Source organism: Centrocercus urophasianus, unplaced genomic scaffold (genome assembly GCF_019232065.1).
Source record: "Centrocercus urophasianus isolate 14NV4802_14NV808 unplaced genomic scaffold, USGS_Curo_1.0 seq_9, whole genome shotgun sequence".
NCBI classification, from domain to species: domain Eukaryota; kingdom Metazoa; phylum Chordata; class Aves; order Galliformes; family Phasianidae; genus Centrocercus; species Centrocercus urophasianus.
In genome coordinates this window covers 35,617,093-35,643,088 of record NW_024885532.1, presented here as the reverse complement: position 1 = coordinate 35,643,088, position 25,996 = coordinate 35,617,093, and the positions used below count along the sequence as shown (strand labels likewise).

The 25,996-nt window shown below is 38.0% G+C and overlaps 1 protein-coding gene across 3 annotated transcripts; it reads left to right on the top strand.

The window, feature by feature from the left end:
- Positions 1-45: 45 nt before the first annotated feature.
- AASDHPPT (aminoadipate-semialdehyde dehydrogenase-phosphopantetheinyl transferase) lies at positions 46-25,244 on the top strand. 3 transcript variants are annotated; one of them, XM_042838811.1, is made up of 7 exons: positions 46-189; positions 938-1,163; positions 13,566-13,687; positions 14,131-14,292; positions 20,804-20,881; positions 22,965-23,157; positions 23,250-25,244. In XM_042838811.1, the coding sequence occupies exons 1-6, from the start codon at positions 46-48 to the stop codon at positions 23,121-23,123; spliced, it is 891 nt and encodes a 296-aa protein (XP_042694745.1). In that variant the 3' UTR covers positions 23,124-23,157; positions 23,250-25,244. The 3 variants fall into 3 exon arrangements, with proteins under 3 accessions (XP_042694745.1, XP_042694744.1, XP_042694746.1); XM_042838810.1 differs by having other exon boundaries at positions 22,965-25,244; XM_042838812.1 differs by lacking the exon at positions 46-189 and adding an exon at positions 270-349 and having other exon boundaries at positions 22,965-25,244.
- The last annotated feature ends 752 nt before the right edge of the window (positions 25,245-25,996 follow it).

Sequence of the window (25,996 nt, the reverse complement as noted above, 5' to 3'; positions counted from 1 at the left end):
CCCGCCCACCGGGTGGGCGGGCGCGGTTGTCCCGGCTGCGGGACTATGGGCGGTGTGCGCTGGGCTTTTCCCTGCGCCGCCTGGCGACCCCGTCGCGAGGAGTGGCTGCTGGCGGCGCGGCTGGTGCAGCCCGAGGAGAAGGAGCGCATCGGCCGCTTTGTCTATGCTCGCGATTCCAAAGCCGCCTTGGTACACACACGGGGGGGCGGGGGCGCGGTGGAGGAGCTGAGCGGCTCCCTCGGGGCCGCGCTGTGCAGCGTAACGGCCGTCCGGGCTGCGAGCGCGTCCTGGTGGCCTTACGGCGTGACGTGAGGGAGGAGGCAGAACCGGCTGATCCGTGAGGTTACGTGTGAGTGAGTGAGGGCGGTGTGTAGGAGAATAAAGCTGTTTCATTCTGAGACTTCCACGTGATCCGTTTAGGATTTAAATCCTACGCAGCAATGCGCTACTCAGGGCTTTTTGCTGACGTGTCTGTAAGCAGTGACCCCGCGCTTTCAGCTGGTCAGCATTTCTTGTAGTGCCTGAGTCACTGGATGACTGTTCATAAAAGGAAGCTTTGGAGAGTTTTGCTGTGTATGAAGGATAATACAAAGAGCATTCATCAGTGCAGCGAAGTATCTGAAGTAAATAAGATAGAGAAGGACCGATTTTATGTCAGCCTTCAAGGCTTAGTCTGCTTTCTGCGGACCCTGTCAGGCTCTGTGCTGATAGTGATATGCATATTGCATACCCAGCTCTGGTGAAAAGCTTCTGGTTTTTGGCTAAATTTACTTGGCTAGGGCTTTTGTAAAGGGGCAAACCTAAATGATCTGTCACAAAAGCTCGCTTTTGTTTGGCAATAATGAAAACGTACTTTTTTAGGCAGGTGATGTTTTAGCAGCTACAGTGATGTTACACATCACACAATAGTTCTGTCTGATTTCATTTTATTTCATAGGCCGGTCGCCTGCTGATGCGGAAACTAATTGCAGAAAAGCTGTTCATACCTTGGAATGAAATACACTTGCAAAGGACATCGAAAGGAAAACCTTTCCTGGCAAACAACATATTCAGTGTATGTTCAAATTACAACTTCAACGTCTCTCATCAAGGAGATTATGCAGTTCTTGCAGCTGAGCCTGGGCTTCAAGTTGGCATTGATATAATGAAGACTGATTTACCAGGTAATGCGTTACTGTGACCAAAGCAGATTCTGTAATGTTTAAGTGCTGAAGACATCAAAGTTTCCCAAATAATCAATCTGTGTCCTAGCAATTTAGTGTTATCAGAAGTGTGTGTGCACATATTTGCTTTTTTTTTTTTTAAAAAAAAAACTATTACACACTCTTTACTGTTTGCTTAAGGTTTCCTGTTGCACCAAATGGGAATATATTTAGAAACCAGAACCCTGGAAGAATAAGGTCATGAATCCTGTTGTGATGTTGACAGGATTGGCACCTGCAGATATTTTAATTGCAGGTTTGCTAACCATTGGGGAGGTAGAAACAAGGACAGCTTTCAGTGCTGGGGAGTGAGATCCAATTCTCTGAGATCTTAACAGCTTGTAGCTTTGAATATTTTTTCCCATTTGTGTAAATGTAGACATTGTATGCATCAGCTCTGGGCCCAGGAATGCAACAAACTGGCATGTTTGCTATGTCTGTACAGTAATCTTCAGTGAGAGGAATCAACTGAGTGTGTTAGAGGTATCCCTAGTATGGAGCTACATTCAAAAACATCTGCTGTTGGTTTATTTAATTGGATGAAACTTTAAGCTAACATGACTCTTAGTAAACTAAAGGACCAAAAGCATAAATTGGAATGTATTTATTTAATACCAATTATAAATTGTTAGTAAAGGATATTTTTAAGTGCACTTTTATGAAGGTTGTTTTGTTCACAAATGCTCAGTGATGGAGAGAAGGAAGTATGCTGAGATTTAGGATATACTGATATTTTTCAGACTTTGAAAATCCTTGTCAAACAATTAACCAGTAACACAGCTGAGAAAATCTCTCTTTATAATCTTCAGTTTGTCCAGCACATCATGCTACAAAATGTTTTAATGTAGTATGAAAAAAAATTAAAACCCTAACTTCATATCTTTCTGAATGCAGTATGCTTTTTTGTTGATTATTGTCAGCATTAAATTTTTCGAATGGTACATTTTGTGAATATGCACAGAAACTTTACTACAGTTCAAAGCAAAAATAACTGACTCAATTCCCTGTGTTTGCAGACTAACTCAAAAAATGATGGTCATCAGGTAATGCTGTTGCAGGAGTAGAAAGGCTCCACAACCATGCTGGAGTGTGTGTCCCCACTATAGCCTGAGGAGGACCCCACACCAGAGCATCTGGATATTCCTGATAGAAACTGTGGGGTGTTGATAAGGCCACGTTAGTGCATATGCATCTCTGAAGGGACTGGAATAATGCAGAGCCAAATACTGTGTTGTGCTTGAGCATACTGCTTTTATTGTGGCTTTTCCAGGCAAAACAAAATAAAATGATGAACAGCGCAGCAAATTGCAGATGCTGAGTGTAGCCATTAACAAGTCCTGAAATTTGATGTACAGCAGGAGCAGGAGCATGCCATGGAGCAAGTAGGCACATTTGAAAGCAAGTCAGTCAGTGCTGTAGCCAGAAGCAGGAAGTAAAAATTAAACATATGTTAAAACCGTTAATTCTGTCTAGCATTCTCCAATCAATTATGTTGTTACCTTGAGTCATTAGGCCCCAGATTGTGACTCAAAGACTGTGATGGCTGGCAGCTGTGCCCTCACCCACCTACTCGCCTCCACCTCCCTCTCCCACTGGGATAGGGAAGACACTCAGAAGGTCTTTGAATACTGCATTGATTTCATAACTTCTTCAGTATCGAGAGAGGCTCCTGCCAGCATTTCCTAGTATTGCTGATGGCAGTGGTTCTGAAGTCCTGCAGTAGAGCAGATGGTTCTGCATTGTATTGAACAGCTGCAGTCAGCAGCTGTGAGGATTTGGGAACATCAGCTGCTGTGACAAAACAGTAGAGATCTGATACAGACAGTCTTCAGTGTTTTTACCTATAAAGAGAAAAATAATGGTTATTCTGGAGATGCTAGTAATTCCAAAGACTTCAGTGATGAAATTAAATTGACATTTTTGTAATAAGGTCATGCTGAAAAATTATGTATCTGGATGGCCAGTCCAAAACAAGCTAGAAACATTTGAACAGGTTGCCCAAGGAGGCTGTGGATGCCCCATCCCTGCAGGCATTCAAAGCCAGGCTGGATGTGGCTCTGAGCAGCCTGGTCTGGTGGTTGGCGACCCTGCACATACAGGGGGGTTGAAACTGGATGATCATTGTGGTCCTTTTCAACCCAGGCCATTCTGTGATTCTATGATTCCCGTGAGATGCAGGCTGATGTGATTCCGAACATGCATACTTTCTAATGCTACTTTACCCATCTCAGTATTTTCACAGAGATCTAGGTATGTGTTAGCAGAAGATGGTGCTATTGGGAAAGTCATTGTATCCACAGTCTGAATTCATGATGACAAACTTTAGCAGTAGAGTATGAAACACATTATTCCAAGGTTGCTGCTTTCATTTCCAATTTCTGAAGTTCAGTAGTTAGCATACTCTTCAGGAGTAATTCAGCAGTCAACATCTTGTATGGAGCACATATGTTCTATCTTATGGTAATGAAAAGAAGGAACTTATGTGCTTGTCATTCTATGCAAGAAGTGACTGTCAGGAGTGTGTCAGTGCCTGGCCTTGCGTTTTCCACGTTGTGCAACTTTACATAAACGCTTGTGAATTAAGTTAAAAAACATCGTGCACCAGAATTTCATGTAGGTTTTGTTTATGGCCATACAGTTTTCTTGCTGGAGTTATAATGCACATCTTTGGAAAAGATAATCTTATAGTAATGTGAATTTATTAGTAGTGTGTGGTGGGGAAGCAAGCCAGTGAATAAGCAACATTAAGGATGTAAGAATTTGTAATTGTAGTCTCTGTATTATGAACTAATGCTAGTAGTTTTTCTCACCTAAAATACTTTCTGAGAAAGTTCGTAGTAATTCTGAGAAGACAAGATCTGTTTTTATGCCATGCTGTGAATATAGGATACCTTTGACTTCACTGGTGGTGTTTTATCCTACAGTTCCACTGGATGGTGCTGTTGTCCTGCGGTTATAAAGCACGTATTTCTGAGCATAACGACTTGCATAGGTAGGCTATAATCTCTGGAACAGCAACAAGGACAAAGAGTTCCATATGTACAAAGTACATTGCAGTATTTTTTTTTAATATGCTTGTTTAAGGACAGAACACTCCATTCTGTGATGCTGTCCTACAGAATCTGGAGGTCTCCAATGTTGTTTCAACCAGTAAACAAAATATGTATTTTAAATACACAAATGAATATCATGCAGTTGCAAGTTTTGAAAAATGTGCCCAGTAACTGTGTGCTGGTATATACACATAAAAATCAGTGCACGTAAACATCTGGTCTCCTCTTAATCTGTGCTATTTATTTCTGATTTATGATCAATACTGAAGGTGCCTCTTTCCGTATTACTTTTTCTGCATTATTGAAATCTGAAAAGTGAAAGTACTTAGAAGGGCTGCACAAAAAGCTATTGCAGATAGAGACAGTTCTACACAAGTTCCATGGGTTTGCAACATTTTATCAGGGTTTGTACTTTGTTCAGATATTGAAATAGATAACGTAGTGATAGCTGGAGAGGAAGATTTCCTGTTTTGATATTGCAAATTACAATTTCCTGAGGTGGTGAGGTTTTTTTTTGTAATCCAGAAAGTTATTGTGGTAGATTAAAACACCATTTAATTGACTAGCTGAAGAAGAAACACCAAGGTAAAAGACTGTTTTTCTTCAGATTATTTTAATATGAATGCTTAAATTTTTGGGAAAATGCGTACTGTGTTATAAATTTGTTAGTGGAAGTAACTGGATGTCATTTGTACAGAGAGGTAACGCATTATTTTAACCCTTTCAGTAAAGAAATGACTCTGTCAGAAATGTTGCAACAAGTGTTAACTTGTTTTGGGCCATGTTTGGATAAGTCACGTTTGGAGAAACTTCTGAGCTTTTCTAATGCTTTTCTAATTTTTGCTTTCCAAAGTTTGCAATAAGGATTTTTTGAAAGAAGTATGAAGACAGATTTGAGTGTTTTTGTCCATCTTGCCGTACTTCATTTTACTGTGAGTGAAGTTTTAACTGGTTTAGATTTTATTGTTGTTTTTTTTTTGTTTGTTTTTTTTCTTATAGCAATCAGCATCTAATCTTTTGCTAGAATAGGTAATTGCCAAATTATTATCTAGTGATGTGACTATAAATATATAGTTGCACTCTTTAGAGATGAAGAAATTAAACAAGGAATTTGGTTAAATGCTTTTTTTTAAAAGATTGGTTAAGGATGTCAGAATTTATACATATGGAAATACATCAATTTTAGGCTTACAACAGCACTGAAGTAACTAGCTCATCCTTATTGAACTAAAGTATCACAGTGGTCTTATCCCTTTTGATGAGTAAACAGGGAGGAATTTCTTTGTTCTTGGTCTGTTTGAAAATGGGGAAAAAACAGCCATTTTGAACATACATTTCAAATATAAAGAATGTTATGCAGCAATTTTATTTTTATTCTATTTTTATTCAAATTTCTAACACTGTTTTAACCTGGAATTACGTCATGTTTTGTAAAAACACTCCAGTAGCTGATTAAGCACTCACATCTGATAAACTGTGAAGGGAATCTGTGACTGAATCTTCTCTTTAAGGGTAAATTGTTTCTTCTTAAAATTTTGCCAGTCCTTTATGAAGACTTTTTGTATGCTAACATAAAACCATTTTCATTAGAGTAGGAAATGGTATCGAAGTGTAGAACAGAGAGAGTAAATTTCTGGAAGATAGATGTGTGGGACATGCTGTGTCTATGCTATACTGCAATACATCCATCTTCTTCCATCTTTTGTATAACTTACTGGCTGGATAAGAGGCAGCTCCTACAGTGTCTGGCGTGGACCCGTGCATATGCTGATAAGAGGGAAGGGTTCTGCAGGACAGCTGACAGCTCTCTCTTCTCTGTGGGAAGACCAAACAGAAAAACGTGCTGGTTTTTAGCTGTCAAATAGGCCAGGCAATCAGGCAATCTTACAACTCTTGATAGTTGGCTTTATAACTTTTATCTAATGTCTATTCTTACATGGTTTCTTTCACTGTTGTATAGCAGAAATTGATTCCCAAATTTAAAATAATGCTTAATTATTTTGAAGGAGGGAGAGGACGAAGGAGAACCATATGCACAGAAACGGGGATTTTCTAAGTGTGAAAAATTATTATACTGTTCATTAGGGAATGAACATTATAGAATGTTTATTCAATCTGGCTTTGAGACTCCTATGCTAAGGCAGACTTCTGTGTTGCATCTTCCATTTTGCAATGAGAAGGTTTTGGTAATTCGGTGTTACAGCAGTGTATTGCTATGACTTGTCAGGAAAATGTGATTTTTATATCTGGGTGCCATTGTGCTAATAACATGTAGAGGTTTTTGTTGTGTGGTTGTTGGGTTTTTGGTTGTGTTTTGTTTTTTTTTTAATCAAAACTCAATTGAAACATTATAGAATCATAGAATGGTCTGGGTTGAAAAGGACCACAATGATCATCCAGTTTCGGTCCCCCTGCTATGTGCAGGGCTGCCAGCCACCAGACCAGGCTGCCCAGAGCCACATCCAGCCTGGCTTTGAATGCTTCCAGGGATGGGGCATCCACAGCCTCCTTGGGCAACCTGTTCCAGTGCATCACCACCCTTTTCTGTGTGCATTCTTGGGTGCGTTCACCACCCAACTTCCTCCTGTCATGTTCTTAAATGTCTGTGACCTTTAAAGAGGTATAAGCATGTTTCACTTATTGCTTGATGTTTTCAGATCTGTAGTTGTGTTCTCAGCCATACTACCTTGATAAAAGACAGCTCATTTTTTGGGTTTATTTAGGTTTGGGGATTTTGGGTTTAATTTTGTCGTGATGCATCATAATCTCAGTGTTGAAAGGAATTGGAGTTCCTGCCATTCTGACAAAACATGATTATTGTTTTAGCTGGTCGATACCTTCAGTATAGAAAAGCTGGTTATTATACCTTTTTCCGTGGGTAATTTACATTTTTTGCTGGGATGCTGGGGCTGTTTCAAGCTCTATTCGATGTGGCTGTGTAAGCTCTTGTAAGCTCTTTTAAACAGATAAAGGGTACAACCATTAATGTAGGCAAAAAAGGGTATTTATTTTGTTATTGATTTATTGTCTCAATTGCTTTACGTTATAGCTACGAATAAATACATATTATTAAATGAATTTGGAATTTCTGAAGCATCTTTATTAATAAGATCCTGTTTATTTTAACCACTTGAATTTTCTCTACTCTAGAAGCAAATTGAAAGCAGGCAGCATATATCTGTTGCAGTCCATAAACAACCTGTCTCTGAATTGAAGTGGAATCAGATGTGATGTATCCAGATAAATAAAATTTTACTTTTCTTGTCTGGGTCACAGCCATATCAAAATTGCTATTGCTCCTGTGCAGTTCTGGGGTAGAGCTATCTAATCAATTACAATTCCTGGTTGTCTTTTGTTGACTGTCAGGATAGCTTGCTGGAAGTTTAATCACTGCTGGGTCCAAGAGTTATTGCAGTTGAACCCATGGCAGTTTTGCTAATGTTACAAGGACTTGGGTGGGAGGAAAATAATATACGCAATCAAATTATGTTGATTCTTTCTCCTATTTCCATTTTTACAGTTTGGGAAAGGTTGAGTGATTCAAAAGAGGCAACCTCAATTTTTTGGCATTTTAAGGCTGGTGCTGCATTTCTGAGGTATGCCAAGATAAAAGATGTTGTCACTGGTTGAAAAACAAGACTATATACTATATATATATCTATCTATATAAAATATCTCACTGTGAGAATCACCAGATAATGACAGGAAGGTAGAGAGATCACAGAATGCCAGTCCAGTTTCCAATGAACACTAAAGCTGTGTGAGCTAATAGATTTAAAAACCATGCCCTGTTAATTTTGTGTCTGGTTATTCTAAATTAATCATTTATCTAGATAATTATTTGTCTTCTGTTCTCAGTTTCTAAATATCTGTATAAGGTTAAGATTGTATTAATAAACATCTTGGGCATTTGTTGCAGAGGGAATGTTTTCTCTGTATCATTTTACTTTGGTTTCCTTCAGAGATCACATTGCTGGGGTAGGAAGGGACCTCAAGAGATTGAGTCCTGTCCTACACCAAAGGATTGGCAGCTGAAGAGCCTGAACACTTGCTCATTCTATACAGTTCATTAGCTTGCAGGATTTATAGCTACGTTGTGTTTTACACTAAGCAGATTGATCCATTGATACTTCACTTGCTCATTTTACTAGCCGGTACGTTTCTCATTGTTACTAGGCCCACTTGCTATCTGAAAATGAATTTAAATGTACTGATTAGGTATTAGTTCCTGATCCCTGGGGGTTGGACTCAGTGTTCTCTGGTGGTCCGTTCCATCCCCTACAATTGTGTGATCACTGACCTGTTTCTTTCATGCAGTTCAAGGCAGGTAGGATTCTGTTTTTATTCTTTTTTTCTAGAGATTGGCTGGTCAGTAAGCTAATAATAGTAGTTTTAGCCTTCAATTTTAATTGGTTTGGCTATAGAACGCAATATAAGCTAGTTTGTATCTGACTAAAGCAATTTGGTTTTGACTGTAGAAGTGTTTAACAACTGTACTGAGGACAATTGGCCATTTGCTCCCCTCTGTATTCTTGAGAAGGCATGTCATGGTTTTACTAACATCAGGTATGGCAGGAGAGTTTGGGCTTGCTAAGAGAACGTTGTATTACCAAGATCTTTTAGGACTGACCTTGTGTTTGTGGAAGTGTAAACTTAAACCAGTCTAAAGGTTTCTGTATTGGTAAATGCTGCTGTCTGAAGGACTATTAGTAGCATGCTCTGTATAGATCTCAATTTTATGGCTTTATATTTTCCTGCAAAGGCAACTTACTTCATTTTATTTTTAACAGGTTGAAAAATGGAGAAAAATAGCCCTGTATTTACTTACTATTTCTGAAACCTTTTCTCAAACCGGACTTAATGCTTTGTTCTCTCTCCTACATCTTTTTAAAATGAATCATTTATATGTTATCTGAATTTTTACTGTGTAACAGGGAGGATGCAAAGCAGATTTTTGGCCAGTTGTCATTTAAGTCGAATAATTCTATATAATATATTTACGTATTTCAATATAGTTTGTGCAAAAAAACCTCAAACAAACAAAAAAAACCATATATAGATGTGCACAACCATTTTCCAGATTTGATACTGGACTATTCCAGTATCACTTAGTACTTCTCACTCTTTCTGAAATTGTCATGGTATCAGATTTTTTAATGCAATACAGTACTTTACTTTTTTTTTTTTTTTTTTTTTAAATATATCGGAGACAGATTCTGAACTATTAGTCAGGTTATACTTCTAAGGATGTAATATTCTTTAAAGTTTACTAACAGAGGATAAAAGAATCATTGCATCATTAACATTGGAAAAGATGTCTTAAGATCATCAAGTTCCCTCTCCCCAACAGGACATGGGAGAAAAAGAAGATTTAAAAGGATGTGGGTCAAGGTAAGTGTGGGCAGATCACTCACCAATCACTGTCATGAACAAAATAGAGTTGGCATGAGGGAGATTAACATAATTTATTGCCTATTCATAATAGTGTAATAATAATAGTGTACGATGGTGAGAAAGAAAATAATAGAGAACTCCTGTCTTCTGACCCTTCTGAGTTTCAGCTTCACTCCAACTCTTCTACCTCTTCCCCAGTCCTGAGCAGTGCAGGCATATAGCTCTTGTGAGGCCCTATCTGAAGTACTGTGTCCAGGTCTGGAGCCCCCAGTACAAGAAAGACAGAGAGCTGTTGGAGAGGGTCCAGAGGAAAGCCACAAAGATCACTGGAGGGCTGGAGCACCTCCCCTATGAAGACAGGCTGAGGGAGCTGGGCTTGTTCAGCCTGGAGAAAAGAAGGCTGCGGGGTGACCTCATTGCAGCCTTTCAGTACCTAAAGGGAGCCTACAAACAGGAGGGGAATCAACTCTTTGAAAGGGTTGATAACAGCAGGACAAGGGGAAATGGTTTTAAGATGAGGGAGGGAAGATTTAGGTTGGATGTCAGAGGGAAGTTCTTTACGGAGAGAGTGGTGAGGTGCTGGAATAGGCTGCCCAGAGAGGTTGTGGATGCCCCATCCATCCCTGCAGGTGTTCAAGGCCGGATTGGATGGGGCCCTGGGCAGCCTGGTCTGGTATTAAATGGGGAGGTTGGTGGCCCTGCATGTAGCAGAGGGTTTGGAGAATCATGATCCTTGAGGTCCCTTCCAACCCTGGCCGTTCTGTGGTCAGTCTCTAACACTTTGTCTCCTACCTTCCTCCTCACACTAATCCTCTGCTCTGGATGGGTTCCCTCCATGGGATACAATCATCTAGGAGCTGCTACAGTGTGGCCCTTACCATGGACTGCTGTTCTTCAAGATCTGCTCCAATATGGGTCCTTTCCATGGAGTGTGGCCCTTCTGGAAGATATTAGTCCAGCTTGGATATTCCATGAGGCACAGTTCCTGCCAGAAAACCTGCTCTGCTGTGAGCTGGAGTTTCTGCTAGAAGCCTGCACTGCGGTGGAGTCTTCTACTGGCTTCAGTGTGTATGTCTACTGTGATGTGATCTTCTGTGGCCTGCAGTGGGACAGCCTGCACCTCCACAGGCCTCTCAGGAGAAAGGGCTGCAGGGAAATCTCAGCTCTGGTGCCTGGAGCGCCTCATGCTCTCTTTCTGCACTGACCCTGCAGAGCTGCTTCTCTCATTTCTTACTCCTCTCTCCCAGCTATTGCACAGTGGGCTTTCTGTTTGTTTTTATCCTTTAAATATGTTGTTGCATGGGTGGAATCTCCCTCAGGACTCTGCTTGACAGGTCCCTGGATAATATAAGGCCCTGTTTTCAACAGAAGGTTGGACCAGATGGTTTCTAGAGGTCCTTTCCAATCTGAAATTTCCTATGATTCTGTGAATCTCTTTTCCTTTGATACTCAAACAAATATGGAGAAACAGACTAAGCAGTTGTAGTACTGCTAGTGGGTTCTTGAGCCACAAGGCCTGTGATCTGATCCATTCCTCAGAGCAAAATTATTGCACTATATTAAAAAGGAAACTGGAGGAGAGGGCAGTTCAGTAGAAAACAGTGCCTGGGTTTTTCAGTGGGAGGAGGTGCCAGCTTACCATGTAAATTTGAACATGACTGTCCAGCATCTTAACAGAAGTGTAGTTACACAGCTGAAGAAATGGCCAAAAAGGAATGAGGACTGGAAAGGCAGTGTGAATGGGTATGGTATACATCTTAGGTACTGAATAGTTTAGTATAATGTGCATACACCATGTTGAGTGATATAGTTTGTGGGGCAGAACAGCTTTGACAATGCAGGAAACCTCTAGATTCTGAAAGTGTTGTCTGCTGGTGTTAACAACCATGTGTTGTTGAGAGCAGGAGGAGGGAGTTCTTGAATTTTTCATAATTTGAATGATCTGAAGAAGATGCTGGCCTTTCCTTAAATACTTGCAAAAAGGAAGAGGAGAAATTAAAGAGTTTGGAGTGTTTTTTAGTACAGTCATCTGATCATTGAAAAAAAAAGTCCATTTAAACTCAGCAAATTAAAGACCTTTCTCCAAATTGAAGTATTGTTTAGTTTATTCATTGTTTCAGGGAAGTTGGAGCGTCTCGCAGATGTGTGCCTCGGTCATCCACCATCCTTGACGTTGTGGTTGCTTTTCTTTCTCTTTTTCTCCTGAAAAGAATGTTATTTCTGTCCTGACATGGATCATTCCTTTAGCTAACTACAGCAACTGCCATCATAATTTCTATGTTGAGAAGTTTTTTCACTGCAGTCTATAAAGAAAATTGAAGGCATCTCTAAAATATCAATGCCATGATATATGTACAGTATGTCAGGTTCCATTTTGCAGTATGATCTGGAAAGGAAATGGTCAGGAAACCTGGGTCTTTCCTTTAGTGTGACTCCAAATATTGCTGCAGCCAATATCTGTTTTTATATAGTGCTTATGTACGTGTAGAAGACAACCACTTTATTAAAGAGGTTTAATAATCATTGCACACTGGGCTTGCCCATCTAACCCATGCATCAGCTGATTGTTTATGAGGATTGTGTTGGGGTTTGTATCAAAGGTCTGACGTAAGTTCAGGAAGACGATATCCACTGCTCTCATCGTTCTGATCATGTTCTTGTAGAAGCTTATCTAGTTGATCAAGCATAACTTCCCCCTGATAAATCCATGCTCATTCATGACTACTGCTGATGATTTTCTTCCTATTCCTGTGCCTGGAAATTGGTTTACAGGATGAGCTGTTTCTGTCAGCTGTTCCCAGGGTCAGAGGTGAGGCTGATTGGCCTGCAGTTCCCCAAGCCCTCTTTCTTGTCCATTTGAAGATAGGAGCAATGTTTGCTTTTCTCCACTTTCAGATACATCTCCCAGTTGCTACAATCCCTCTGGAATAATTGAGAGTGGCCTTGCAGTGAGGGAGGTGAGATTAGTTTGCATTAAACACGACTAGTATTTTCCCCTTAACAAGAATATTGCGTAAGATACAAAAAAATACTGTCTCAGTATGTGGAATTTTCTCTATCCAGATTTTGGTTATCCCAACTAAAGAAAATAGATTGCTTTGTGCCATTGTCTGCTTAGCCAGCTGTAAGCCCTGTGGGACAAATTGCATGGTATACTGATTAATCAAACAGGTTGTGGGTGGTTAGTGAAGTGTGTAATGATGTCCATAGCTTCCAGTGCATTGTAGGAATGCCACTGACCAATATAACCACACAATCTGTAGTGTCTCTTGCAAAATACATTAGGACTACAGGGAAAAAGTGGTGTGGTTCCTGAAAAGCTGTGACAGCAGCACACAGCTGTGCTCATTTTTGTGGAGGCTAAAATTTAATCCGACAATTTAAGGCTTCTTTTTCTTTTGTCTGTATGATAAATTTGAGGGTCTGTATTTCTGCATGTGCATTAAAGTGTTTGTTTCATATCCCACTGTCTGACAACAGAAGGCAGAATAGCCTCATGAGTTCTGACAAGCAGCATGCTGTTTTGTAAAATGTTTTATAAAATGTTACTAGATCAAGCAGTCAAATACTAAAGATTGTATATACTACTCTTTATAGCTGGATATAATTTTTTAATGCGTATAAAATCTCCACTGGTCAAATGCTGTCTGAAAATATGGAATGTATTTGACTCTCATATCAGATTTTGTTATGTAATAATTCTGCCATAGGAATGATTTTTTTTTATACTGTGTTCTGAACTGTCAGTGAGCATCTGCTCACTGCTTTGAAGCTATATAAATTCCAATTGCAGAGCAGTGGGTGTTCATATTTCTTTTCTTATGAGCGAGCTTTTCTTCAGAGCAGTAAAATAATTCATGTGCTTACCTTTGCTGCTCTATTAAAATTCCTGTAAATATTTGTTTCCAATCCGTAGGTAGTAGCTCAATTCCAAATTTCTTTCGTATCATGAAACGACAGTTTACTGAGACAGAGTGGCGTGTAATCAAGTCTATGAATAATGAGTGGATGCAGCTGGATATGTTTCATCGACATTGGGTAATACATTTATTTTCTATTTAAAGACTACAATACTAGTAAATTGTTTAGGATGTTTTGTTATTCTTTAAATTATGAGAAAACCGTATACTTTCATCGTTCAAGAACATACAGAGATTATCTATTTAACGTCGGACTATCTGCAAGAACCATAATATAGTTGATATTTCTAGAGGGATTTATAACTAGTTTTAAACATGTACTGAGAACAAGCTAAATGATTCATATCTAGATGTTCATTTTTACGCAGTGAGAAAAGTAATAACAATGATGGTAACTTTTTTCTCTTGATAACTGTGCCAGTCTACTGTCATATTAACAGGTATAAGCCCTTAATTTATTTGACCTACAATGTCTGCTTATAAATAATGTTTATAGAGAAGGTTAATTGAAACAACCAGTATGAACAGTGAATATACTGATAATGGTGCTCTGTCTTTTAGGCCCTAAAAGAAAGCTTCTTAAAGGCTATTGGAGTTGGGATTGGTTTTAACTTGCAAAGAATTGAATTTAATGTGTCCCCATTGCAAATGGAAATAGGGAAGGTGTATAAAGAGACCCAGATGCTGTTGGATGGAGAAAAAGAGGAAGAGTGGACTTTTGAGGTATGAAATCTTCAAACTATTTTTTTTAATTGCATTGCACTCTTTTTATTAATTGTAACTTCACACCTTTATTCTATATAACTGCACTGAACAGATATAGATTAAAATGTAGGGTATAAATCTCTGGCGTGTAAAAACGTTTTTGTTGATCACAAAATCCTCCTACAAAGTACATCCATTAGAATGGCTTTTTATTTTTTCTGTTCCTGGAGTATTGTTCTGGCACTCGAGGATATTCATCCCTGGCCATGCAGGAAGTTCAGTGAAGTGTATTCAGACCTCACTTCTGAAAAGTGTAAAAGAAAAAAATATTTGAAATTCTTCCAAACCAGGATATTCTGTGATTCTGTGATCAGTTGGCTGAGAATGAGACTGGTGATAGCTAATGCCATTAGTTAGCATTTATGTTAAACGCTTGACATGTGTCTTCATCTTTTTGGTTGTGTTTTTGTTGTTGTTTGGTTGTTTTGTTTTTTTTTCCCTTCACCTGCTTGAATGAACAAGAAGCACTGTGTTACGTAGATTTGAATTTTAGAGGTACTCACTGGTTGCTGTGTGTTGGAATGGGCAGATATTACAAACAATTGCCTTTACTAAATTGGAACATCCTTTTGGAGCTCAGTCTTCTGAGTGTTGGGTTTTGTCTTTGTTGACATGTTTGGGCTTTTTTTTACTTTTCCCTCCTTGAAAATTATTGAGACTTAACTGTGAAACATCTATGGGTGTGACCAGTGGCCATCTAATGTGTTTTGAAGGACAGGGAGAGAAAGAGCTGATACTATCATCTCACAATATTTAATTAGCTAAAAAAAAAAATCACGGGTGCTCCAAAAACACTTTCAATCTATCACTGAAAGGAAAAATGGAGAGAACAATGTGACTTTAAAGTTGTCTAGAAAGGGATTTTTGTTCCTGTTTGTCCCAGTCTCCATCTTCTGTTAGATTGTGCAGCATGTTGGTGGCTGGCTGGAATTCAAAGATTATATACTTTGCACCTCTATTGAGAAAATATTCCATTTGAGTAATCAGCCTGCAGTGTGTGTGAAGCATTACATTTTGCAAGTATCTGCATTGTTGGACATGACTGCTGTGGTAGAGCTTGTGTGAATGACCAGTATGTGGTGTATGCTCGTTTTACATAGCATACGCAGTGCATGTATGGTGTGCATATAGTGAATAAAAAAATAAAATATGGCATAAGTTAACTTGTACCAGTAACGTTTAACCTGTTCAGGGTTCATTCCTTTCAGCATCTGTAGTCGCATTTGGGTTTCTGCTATTTTAAAATCCACCTACACTCAATCAGTTCTCATACTAATATTGCCATGGTCTCTAGGATTTGAGCATGTCATGAAATCCTATGGTGGGAATTACAGTCTGGCAAGAAATATCTTAGGAAAGATTGTGGCACATCTTGCAGTATGACTGTTTTCTGTGTTAATGCTAACTGTACCATTGGCACAGAAGCATTTATCTCTTTTGATGAACATCTGAAGCTCCAAATTTTGATCATGCTGGTGGTTGATTGAATAAAATAGCTCGGAGGTGATGCTATAGATAGCTACCTGTAGTACTTACATGTTTTATAATTTTACTTTTTTCTTTATAACTCAGTGATACTGCTAGAAGCTTAATTTAATTTTTGTCTGAGAAACACCTCCGCTTCCATGCTTGCCCACTGCTTCCCAAGAGCACGGCCTTCTAACTATGCAGATTATATTATCTCAAAGACAAAATTTATTATCAGGTTTCATTTAAAATACTAGTTCTGCTGGGTATAATTTCATTTAAAAATCTACATTAATTAAAAGGAGAGAAAAAAAAAAAAAAAAAGTTTTCCAGTTGTCTGTCTCCAGACTAAAATTAAGAACCTCTGTAGTTTTAGAAGAATCTTGTGAGAAGACAAAATGTTGTCCCCATTTTCTTACTTACAGAATTCTTAGTTTTGTTTGATCATTTGGCCTTGAGCCAAACTCTTGAAGTAACTTTGGTAACTGCAGGCAGTAATTTTGAGAAATCTGGGGGAGTCATCCAGGAGAAATCACTGAGAATTACCTTTAAGACTCCTGTTATTGATACAGAGTTTTCCTTGTGTTCACTTTTGTGCTGACTTTACCTGAGAGGACTTTTTCTGTCAGATAGAAAGTTCATTTTTACTTTACAGGTCTGTATGGTAGGAGATGATCAAAGAGAGAGCAAGGCTCCAGTTATCTCATAGTTTGGATTCTCTTCCTTTGAGTTTTAAAGAGAATCTAGCTTACCAACAGTAGGAGATAGTTTTTTTTGCTTTTTTGGTTTTTTTTGTTTGTTTGTTTGTTTTTTGTTTTTTAAAGAAAAAAGTAAAAAGTTTATTTCTCAACTTAAGGTATACAAAAATACTCTGAAATCTCCTTTAGAGAATACAATGGCAACTTAAAAGCAACTTAAAAGCATAAAGACTTGAAAAAAATTTACTGCCTCTTCATTTGCAAGCCAAAAAACAAATCAAGAGAAATAGTAGTTAATCACATTAGGGGAACATGCATTTTAAATTTCTTCACATTGTAGGTAGAATTTTCTGCGAACATAATTTTTTTCCATTTCATTGTAAACACTAAATATATGTTGTATAGTTGCCTTTTTGCCTCCTTTTTACCTAAAGGATTAGTTTTGTACTTTTTCCTTCTGCCATTCCTCATGTATTTTTGAGCTTGGGTAGGAAGCAGTAGCTCAGGAACATCTTGTTAATGATAAATTGACTTAGTTTTAGGTGTTTGTTTCATATGGTTCTCTAGAGATTATTTCTCACATTCCCTTTAACTATTTTGGAGGTAATAGGACGAAAAATACAATAAAACTTCATTCAAAAGCGTAAATTGAGTTTCAACATTTATCTTACTATGTGTGCTAGATAAGTAGATCCCTCTGAAAGTAATGCCTCCTATTTATTTCTGTGGAAACTACAACAGATACAAAGGAGCAATAACACTGATATAGAAATTTCTCAGCTATAAAACACTGATTTTCAACACAGTCACCACCATTACCTCTGCATTTTCACCAGTGATGAACAGGAGCACCACCCACTGCTTCACTGCGCAGACATCCACTGTTTGGTCTCCACAAATGGTCAGCAAACACTGATGAATGTCAGTGGGTGCCATTTTTTCCACGTGGAGGAATTCAGTTCTGCGACTTTCTTCATACACACTTCCATGCCAGATGCCATTCTGTCAGACTGCCCCTCTGCTGCCATCTGTCACACAGCAGCAGCATGAAATGTTGATGAAATATTGGTGGGAAGGTTTGACCTCTACTGCCGTACCACCACCACCCGCCTCTGATGCTGTGGGCCAGCACAAGGTGCTGCTTTCGGAGCAGCCCTCATATGATTTGTTTGCAATGGGCAGTGCACGTGTCTTTTTTTAGAGAGACAGGAAAAAGAAGACAATTTGTTTAGTAAAAATTAAAACGTAAAAATTAGAAATTTAGTAAAAATTAAAACGCAGTAATCCACTGAAGTGTGGTACAGTGTTTGTGTCAGAGTGTTAATTTAAGATGAAGACATACATTTTGATTTTTACTTTTTTATATAATTTTATCAATGAGTTTCATATAATCCATTTGCTTCTTTTGAAGAAAAATAAACTTACAGCATAAAGTACTAGTTAATTTTAATGTAGGTGAAGGAAGTTGTCAATGATAATTTTGACAAGTTTTATAGTTCAGAGAGGGAATTGCATGTATATAATATCTATCTGCAGCAGACCTGTTACAGTTATATATATATGGAAAAAAATCCTAATGATGAATCTTTATAAAGTGTATTTGTGACTTTTTCTCACTTTCATACAGTTAATTGGGAAGAGTGGTCAGATAGCAGTTTCTGGAGTCTTTATTAGATAACTCTTTTTTTTGTTCCCTACCTCAGTTTTCATATAATCAGTACACAGGGAGCACCCATTCACCCTAAACTTCAGTCAGGGTTTGAGAATCACCTGGCATCACTGCTGCTACAAAAATGATTGATTGGATGTTTTGATAGCAAATACTTGCTTTGTTTGCCTGCATGCAAACACATTACTTCCAAAGTGAGATTACCTGGATTAATTTGAAGCATATTTAGTAATGGTTGTTAGCATGCAATAGTAATGGAGTCTTTCTCCCTCGATAAGAGGAGGTTATGTTTTATTTTGAGGAAGAAATAGGAATTAAAGCTTGCTTCCAAAACTAGCTAATCCAACTGGATTCAGACAGCAATCAGTTCTGCTGCCTGTGAAGGTGCAGTTTACTCATAAATTATCTGTTTTAGTGAATCCAGACTGATCTGAATCCCAGACACGTCATTCTGATGAGCCTTTGAAATGAGGTAATTATAAGTCTCATTGTGCCTTTAGTTGGTTCAGAGAAAAACAAATTTTGATCTATTACATATTCTCTGTTTTATAGACAGGAATCTTCACAAAACCAGAGGAATTTCTGTAATGTTTTTGTTTCCAGTGCTGCTTCTGTTTTTGTTTAGTCATTCATTTTCATGTAAGAAATTGGATTTAATTGATAAGATTGTGTACAGATATCTCCAGATGAATACAAAACAGATTGATATGCTGTTTTTAAGCATCTCTGTGCTGCATTAACTCCACGCTGTAAGGGTTTTGCTGGCCATTAGCAGGAGCCAGGAAAGATCTCCTATGTTTGTTTTGGGTTTACATTTCAGTGAGGCAATGAAGATAAAATATAGGGCATAGTTTGCTACATTTAATTAGAAGATGCTGAAAACTGTTTTCTGACCTCTATTGCACTGAGGATGTGTGAAGTAAATGGGAGAGAATCCTCTGAATTAATCATTCAGTGAGAGGAGGGGTCTCTGCAGGAGAATAGTCCCTATTATCTAAAGAGTCACTTCCACTTAAATGCAACTTGAAATTGACAGAAAATAGTTTTGTTAACAATATGTGAGAGACTTTACATGATCTGTGTTTATTGTTGCATCAACGGTAAGTAATCTATCAGTTCATGTCACAAAACCAAACGTGCATTTTGCTGAAAGCTGTAACAATTGTTTTCAGTCATTTGACAACAGATGTAGGCTGCTGTGTGATGAACTGTGTGCAGTCTCATCTGTCTTCAGCCTTTTGGACAGGCAAAAAATAAAAAGGGGGTAGGGAGGAAGTAAAGTGATTAAAAAGTGGACATGGTCATTTTTCTTCAGGACAAGCACAAAGCATTGCGAGAACTTTAACAATTACTTGCCATTATTTCTGCTCTCACACCAGCACTTGTTGGCCAAGGCACCCACATCTTTGACTGTGAAGTGCCCCAGCCTAGTGGTTCTTCTGCATGTGAGTAGAACAGATACTGTCTTAACTGGATTCAGTACATTGGAGCTGAGCATCTTGGTACCTGTTTTGTAAGTGCTATTGGGGAATCACAGAAGAGAGGACATGATGATATTTTCTTTTTGTAATTATACAGTGTGTTAGTATTTCCCAGAGAAGTGGAAATAGGAGGTTCAGTTGTACCTCCCAGGAGGGTATCCACACAAGTACCTGATTTTCAGGTTAATGGTAGCATCTAGATTGTTTTGTTTTTACATTAAATTCTTCCTATTCTTGGTTTCCATTTTAGAAAGTTTGTGCAGATACGGTATGGAAATCTTTTGATAAAGAAACAAGGAAAATGTTTTCCCCTTTATTAAAAACAAAACAAAAACAGGATTATGACTTGACTATAAAATCAACATTCAGAAACCATACATAACAGCAGTTTCTTCTGAAATGAATTGCCTATGATGAATTCTTAGGTGTTCATGGGGTGTGTGGAACTTTTAAATATAAATTATATTAAAATGTTATTAATAGTATCAATAATAATATTAAAATACTATAATTAAGTAATTATAAGTTATACATGTGCATATATATGTATAAACTAAAGATATAAACTAAATATATAAACTAAAATATGTATATTAAAATATATTTTTGTGGAAAACTGTATTTCCACAAACCAGTTTTCAGACCACTGTGTCAGCAGTTTGAGGTTGTGGACTTGCATGATGCCCACAGCCAAGAGCAGGAAGGTCATTGGTTTAAGTTTACACCTATGTTCTTGGTCTTTAGGATGTTCTCCAGAGAAAGCTCATAGTTCATCTCATTTGGAAACAAAGAGTTAAAATAGATTGTATGGTTTATGACTTAGAAAGGTATGATAAAGGAAGACTGAGGTCACAGACTGGTGCATAAATGTCTAAAAATAGGTGAGATGGTGCCCATCAACAGTAACCAGTTCATCTCTGCTAACTGTAGCTGCATCTTTGAGCTCTCCAGCAAACTTTCTAAGAAGGTCTGTTGCTTTTTCTGAACGTCACTATTCTAAAGTAAATGCTTTGGTATTTAAATATAAATTTGGTATTTAAATTCAAAATTTAAATGCTTTGGTATTGTTCTAGCCATGTTTTAACTGTGTATGTAGTCTGCTGGAAACTGAGTGAAGAAAAAACTTTTACATTGCTGTTTTTCATCTTTACTAGGAAACACGGTTAGATGACTATCATCACGTTGCAGTGGCTCTTGGGAAACAGGAGGGATTTGGACAGCAACATACTGATGTAAGAAATCACAAAGTGTTTGCAGGTCTTGGTATCTTGGTAACTAGTTACTTGAACATAAGCTTAGCATGATGCTTTAGATAAAATAAGACCTCATCTCAGATGTAGGGCCAAGGAGAAGAAAGCTTGTCTTAACTGCAGTATTAGTCAGATTGTTGGAGGACTGTTACGTTTAGTCTGTTTGTGCCTATTTGAGAAACAGGCTGGAAAGGGGAAATGGTTTCAGAAGACAGCAGCTGATGATGTTAAATCTACAATGTATGTGCTACAGCATTCACTGTGTTTATTCAAGAGATGATTCAGTGATTTCTATTACAGCCTGCTAGACTCAAGTTGGAAAGGTGGATTTAGTAGATGCAAAAGGATACTGAAACTAATCTGAACTACTGAACTGTTGCACCAGCTCCCATTGTAATGGGAGACCATCACTGCATGTATCCAACAGCAGATCCAGCTCTCAAAAACCATTAGGACAGTTCTTGAGAAAGCAATAACAACCAACAGGTTGGAAGAACAGCAGCATTAATCTTCATTCTGCATGGTCTCTTTATGGAGTGAGGCAGCAAAGCTACTTAAAAGTTTTTTGGGAATTTCTTTATAGTTTAGCAGACTTGGGCCATTAAAATAGCAGCAGAAGTCAAATTTGAAGCAGATTGAGAAATCATAGCCAAAATAGCCAGAGAATCAGCAGAAGGAAAGGGTGACAAATAACCAGGTTTGTCTGTGACATTTCAGTTGCTCACAAGAAAATGGATCTGTTGTTATCCATTATGTAGCTACAAAGACTGTAGCAGGAGCTACCAAAAATACCTGCTAATGGATGAAAGTGGTTATAAAATCTGTGTCTGTGTTCCTTGATAGCACAGTGAGGCAGATCTTTTAGCTTGTGTTGGTTAGATTCAAAAAAACAGATAGAAACTACATTTTGGGATATACTCTGTCACATGTTATTTAGGAAAATGCATGCATTCTGTTTGACAGTATGTTTATCATGCAAGCATACTACAGAAACCAGGATTAGTTGCTGACTGTGGCTATCACTGTCAGGCACCTTAGAATTATTACAAAAGGAACAGATGTGATATATATTGGGAGTTATGATGCAAAGTATTTGAATCAAGAAAAGTCTCTAAGGCATACTTGCTCACTAACTAAATTTATAAAGACCTAAATTTCATTAGCACGGTCCACTGAAAATAGGAAATATTGAGTGGCACAAGTGGCATTCTCTGACTCCTCGCTATGATAATGAAGTAAGAATTTCTATACGTTTGTGTTTTCCTTTTTCAGGATGCTTTTTAACAGTAATATGGAAGAAATAAATTTGGCCTTATTTTCTATGGAAACGGTTAAAAGGGATTCAGTCTGTTGTTAAGTATGTTGAGTGGAGAGGGTGTTCTTCATCTTTGTTTAGAGGGATTGAACATGTAGACAGTATTTAGAAGAACAGCTTACAGCCTCTATCAGATCATGCAACTGTACTTTTAACCCTCCTGGAATTACACTTGCAGGTAGCACACAGCAGGCTATACAGCAAGAAAACAAGCCTATTTTTCTTTGAGATGCATTTTAACTTAATGCAGAAACTGTGACACAGTCATCTCCAATATCTGAGTTTGCATTTAATCTGGATTTAACTATGGGAATCATGGCTTGATTGTTAATGCTTTTGTCCCTATGAGTTTCTGTGAGGAGACTGAGTGCACGCAGAGGAATATGAGTAGACATTCCTCCATTGGTAAATCCTGATGCTATCATCTCAAATAATCATGTGTGATGTAGAATGTAATAGTTTGTTTTTTGTTTTTTTTCTGAGCAGTCATTCTGTGGTGTTTATAGGATTCTTTGTCCCTAGCATTCCCAGTTTTCTGAACTGAATCAAAGCAGAACTTACTTTTTCTGCACACCCTGTTACATGCTTCTGTTAGTCGATATATAGCCTAAATTAGCAACGGTGACACTGGTTTTAACTGGAATGTTTTTTCTTCAGAAAGCAATGTGTAGTTTTAACTTTTCAGGATAAGTTGCAGGAAGAAAATGGAGATTTCCTGTTTCATGAAAAATTAATATCTGTTTTCCTTAGGTATCTTCCATGCAGCCTCATCAACCACAGTTTACATTACTGACTTTTGAAGATTTAGTTGCACCTGGAATTCCAATTACATCTGAGGATTCTGCATATTGGGATAACTTTTGTTCTAAACAAGAGAGTCCAATGAAACAGAGTTCAGATTCAAGATGAGAATGCTTAGAAAGAAAGGATCGTAAGAATACATGTAAATATGTAAATAAAACTGTTCTCTCGTATTTTATGTATTTTCCTTTAAGTCTGGTATTCACCTTTTCAAACTTGACATTTTTCTGTCAGTATTTAAGAAGATGTCGTGCTTCCTCGCTGAAGGAATTCTGAGTGAAAAGTCTAAGCTGACCACATGGATTTTTGATTCTCCATGCCTTTCGCCTCATAATTTAGTAATTACTCTTAGCAGTAACAGGAAGCAGAGCTTCGGTAATGTTGTCAGTCAGCAAGAGCTTAACAAGTGGAAGTGTTTCTGTGTTTTGTTTGTGCTGGACTTAATGTCAACTCTTATCTTAAAAAAAAAAAATCACAATTTTATACTGCAATGAAGTGAATAAAGGCAGAGGAATTGGTAAAAGTCCTATTGCTGCTACTGCATGGCACAAGTGTTGAACAAGATTTGAGGTTTAGTTGTGTAAAAACAAACTGAAAAAGTGTGAGTTGTGCTCTTGGAACTAAACCTGCGTAAAATTATTTTGAGGTGGAAACTTAACATAAAAGTATTGCATATCCTTGTCACTTAAAACCTTAATTAAAGCTTTTTGTATCTAATAGAAGTTTTGATGTTTTTACTTCCTTTTTGTGTTTTGTTGTTTTTTTGTTTGTTTTTTTTTTTACATTGACTAATAGGTGTTTGCCATACAGTGGTTATATTTCCCAGGCTTGCACTTACAGGTTCACAACCCTAGAAACTAAGTCCTGTGGAGAAAACAATACAAAAAATTGTTTGTTTTTCTTCCTTTTTTTTTTTTTTTTTTTTTTTTTTTCTTCCCCCAACATACCAAACAGATTGAGTCTCATACTCAATGGAACAATTTTCATAGCTCTGAGGTGTTCATTTCTGTCCTACAGTTGAACATAACTCTTCTGTGAATTTAGATTTGTGCAAAATTTGGCTACTCCTTTCTGACTAAAGGCAAATGTATTTGTTGTAAAGCTGTGCCATATTATAAAGACAAATACAAAATTTAGATAAGGATGTAAGGTTTTGAGGTTTCACTGTAGATAATCTTGAATTCAGATATGCTGATAAACTTTTCTAGTTCTGCTAGTTTGGGTTAATAATTTTGTATCCATTTTAATGAATCTCTCATTTTGCATGCTAATCATGGTTTTTGTTTGGTGAGCTTTTTTCTTTTTTTCTGTAAAACCACAAATCATTGATAGCTGTGAATTTTCTCTCCAGACTCCACAGGGGTTAAATTAGATGTTCAGCAACTTCAAATTTGAAATTGTTGGAAATATAGAATAATTTATAGAGGTAGAGTAATTAGAAGTCAAGCATTTCAGATGGGATTCAAAAGTGAAATATAACTTGCACTAAATAACTGGAATTCCATGGAGATCAGAAAAGGCTATGCAGAGGGTATGTGCCCACATCATTTCCTGCTATGGGATATTTTTAACCACTTCAGTTGACTTAATTTTATTCTGTCCTATCTGAAGTGTTCTATAATCCAGCTGTGCAAGCATGTAAGGGTGTTTAAGAGCAGGGATAACCAGAACTATTGCCAAGCTGAAAGAATGGACATGGTTTTAGAAGCCCAGAGAAGAAGAAGGACTGTTTGAAATAAGAGGGTCTGGAAAGAACTGAGCTTCACTACTGCCTGCTTGTTTACTGCTCCAGTTTGTGCCAGTCCTCACCAGTCCCTGAGGCTGCCAGCAGTTGCAGCTGTATGAGACAGTTTAAATTACCATCTGGTTTCTAAAGGTCTAGACGGAATCATCCATGAAGTTGCAGTTCTTCATAGTAATTTTTTCCTATGTATTTCATTTATACTGAGCTACTTGCAATCTCTTCTCTTTTAACCTGAAGTAGGTTAAGATTAGGTGATGATGGTGTCTTGTGAAAAGCCACTTGGGTCAGGTTGCTTTGTGTCAGTGCAAACTGACAGTTTTTACACTTGTATTTAGCAGTGTGGAAAAGAGCAGCTGTGTAGCCGTGGAATTTATCTACATGCTGCTAAAAGACCATCTAGATGCTCTGACATCAGAATGTTTTTCTGAACATCTGTCTGTCACAAATGCAGATATTAAAATAAATGTAGATATTATGTCCAAGTAGAGCTGTGTGATTATATTAATTCCAGGTTCTTTGGCCTCCAGCATCACATTTCCCATTATATAAAAATTGAGCCCTGTGTCCATACATGGTTATTACACTGTCTCCCTTGTGTTTCCTCAGAGTATGGTTCTTAATGCCTACAGAGTATGCATGCTGCTTTTAGAAATACTGGTCAAACAGAGCCATAACTTTTCTCTCTACCTCAGAGTGTTTTCCCCAACTCAGTGCAGATAAGATGACCTTTACTAGTCTCCATCACTGTTCTGTCTGCAAGAAATTTCCCAATTACATCCAGAAATTCTCCAGCCTTCAGATCCCTTCTCCAGAGCTCCCTTCCCTCATCTCTTGTTTCATCCACACTGCCCTAAATGTGACCACACCACGTAACTTGGAGTCTGAAATGTAAGAAGTTGCAAAAACAGGCTCTGCTCAGCATGAGCCCTTCCCAGCAGGTGCTGCAGCTGGGTTGTTTTTTCTTCTATGGAATGGGATTGACCAGCTCCCTGCAGAAGTAGAGGTTCAATCTTTGATCATATACTGCCTTTGACTACAGATCAAGCTCATGCTTCTGAGGAATTAGTAGTGTCTGACCAATAAATAGTTTAACAAATAAATACACAAAAGTCCTTTTAAGCTCGTCTGTATGAGGCAAGCAAAGTACTTGAGATTGTGTTGTTACAAGGAACTTCTGGTGTAAGGACTCAGACTTCCCACCAGTATCTCTATGGTGCTCCCTCATCTTCTCTCCCCT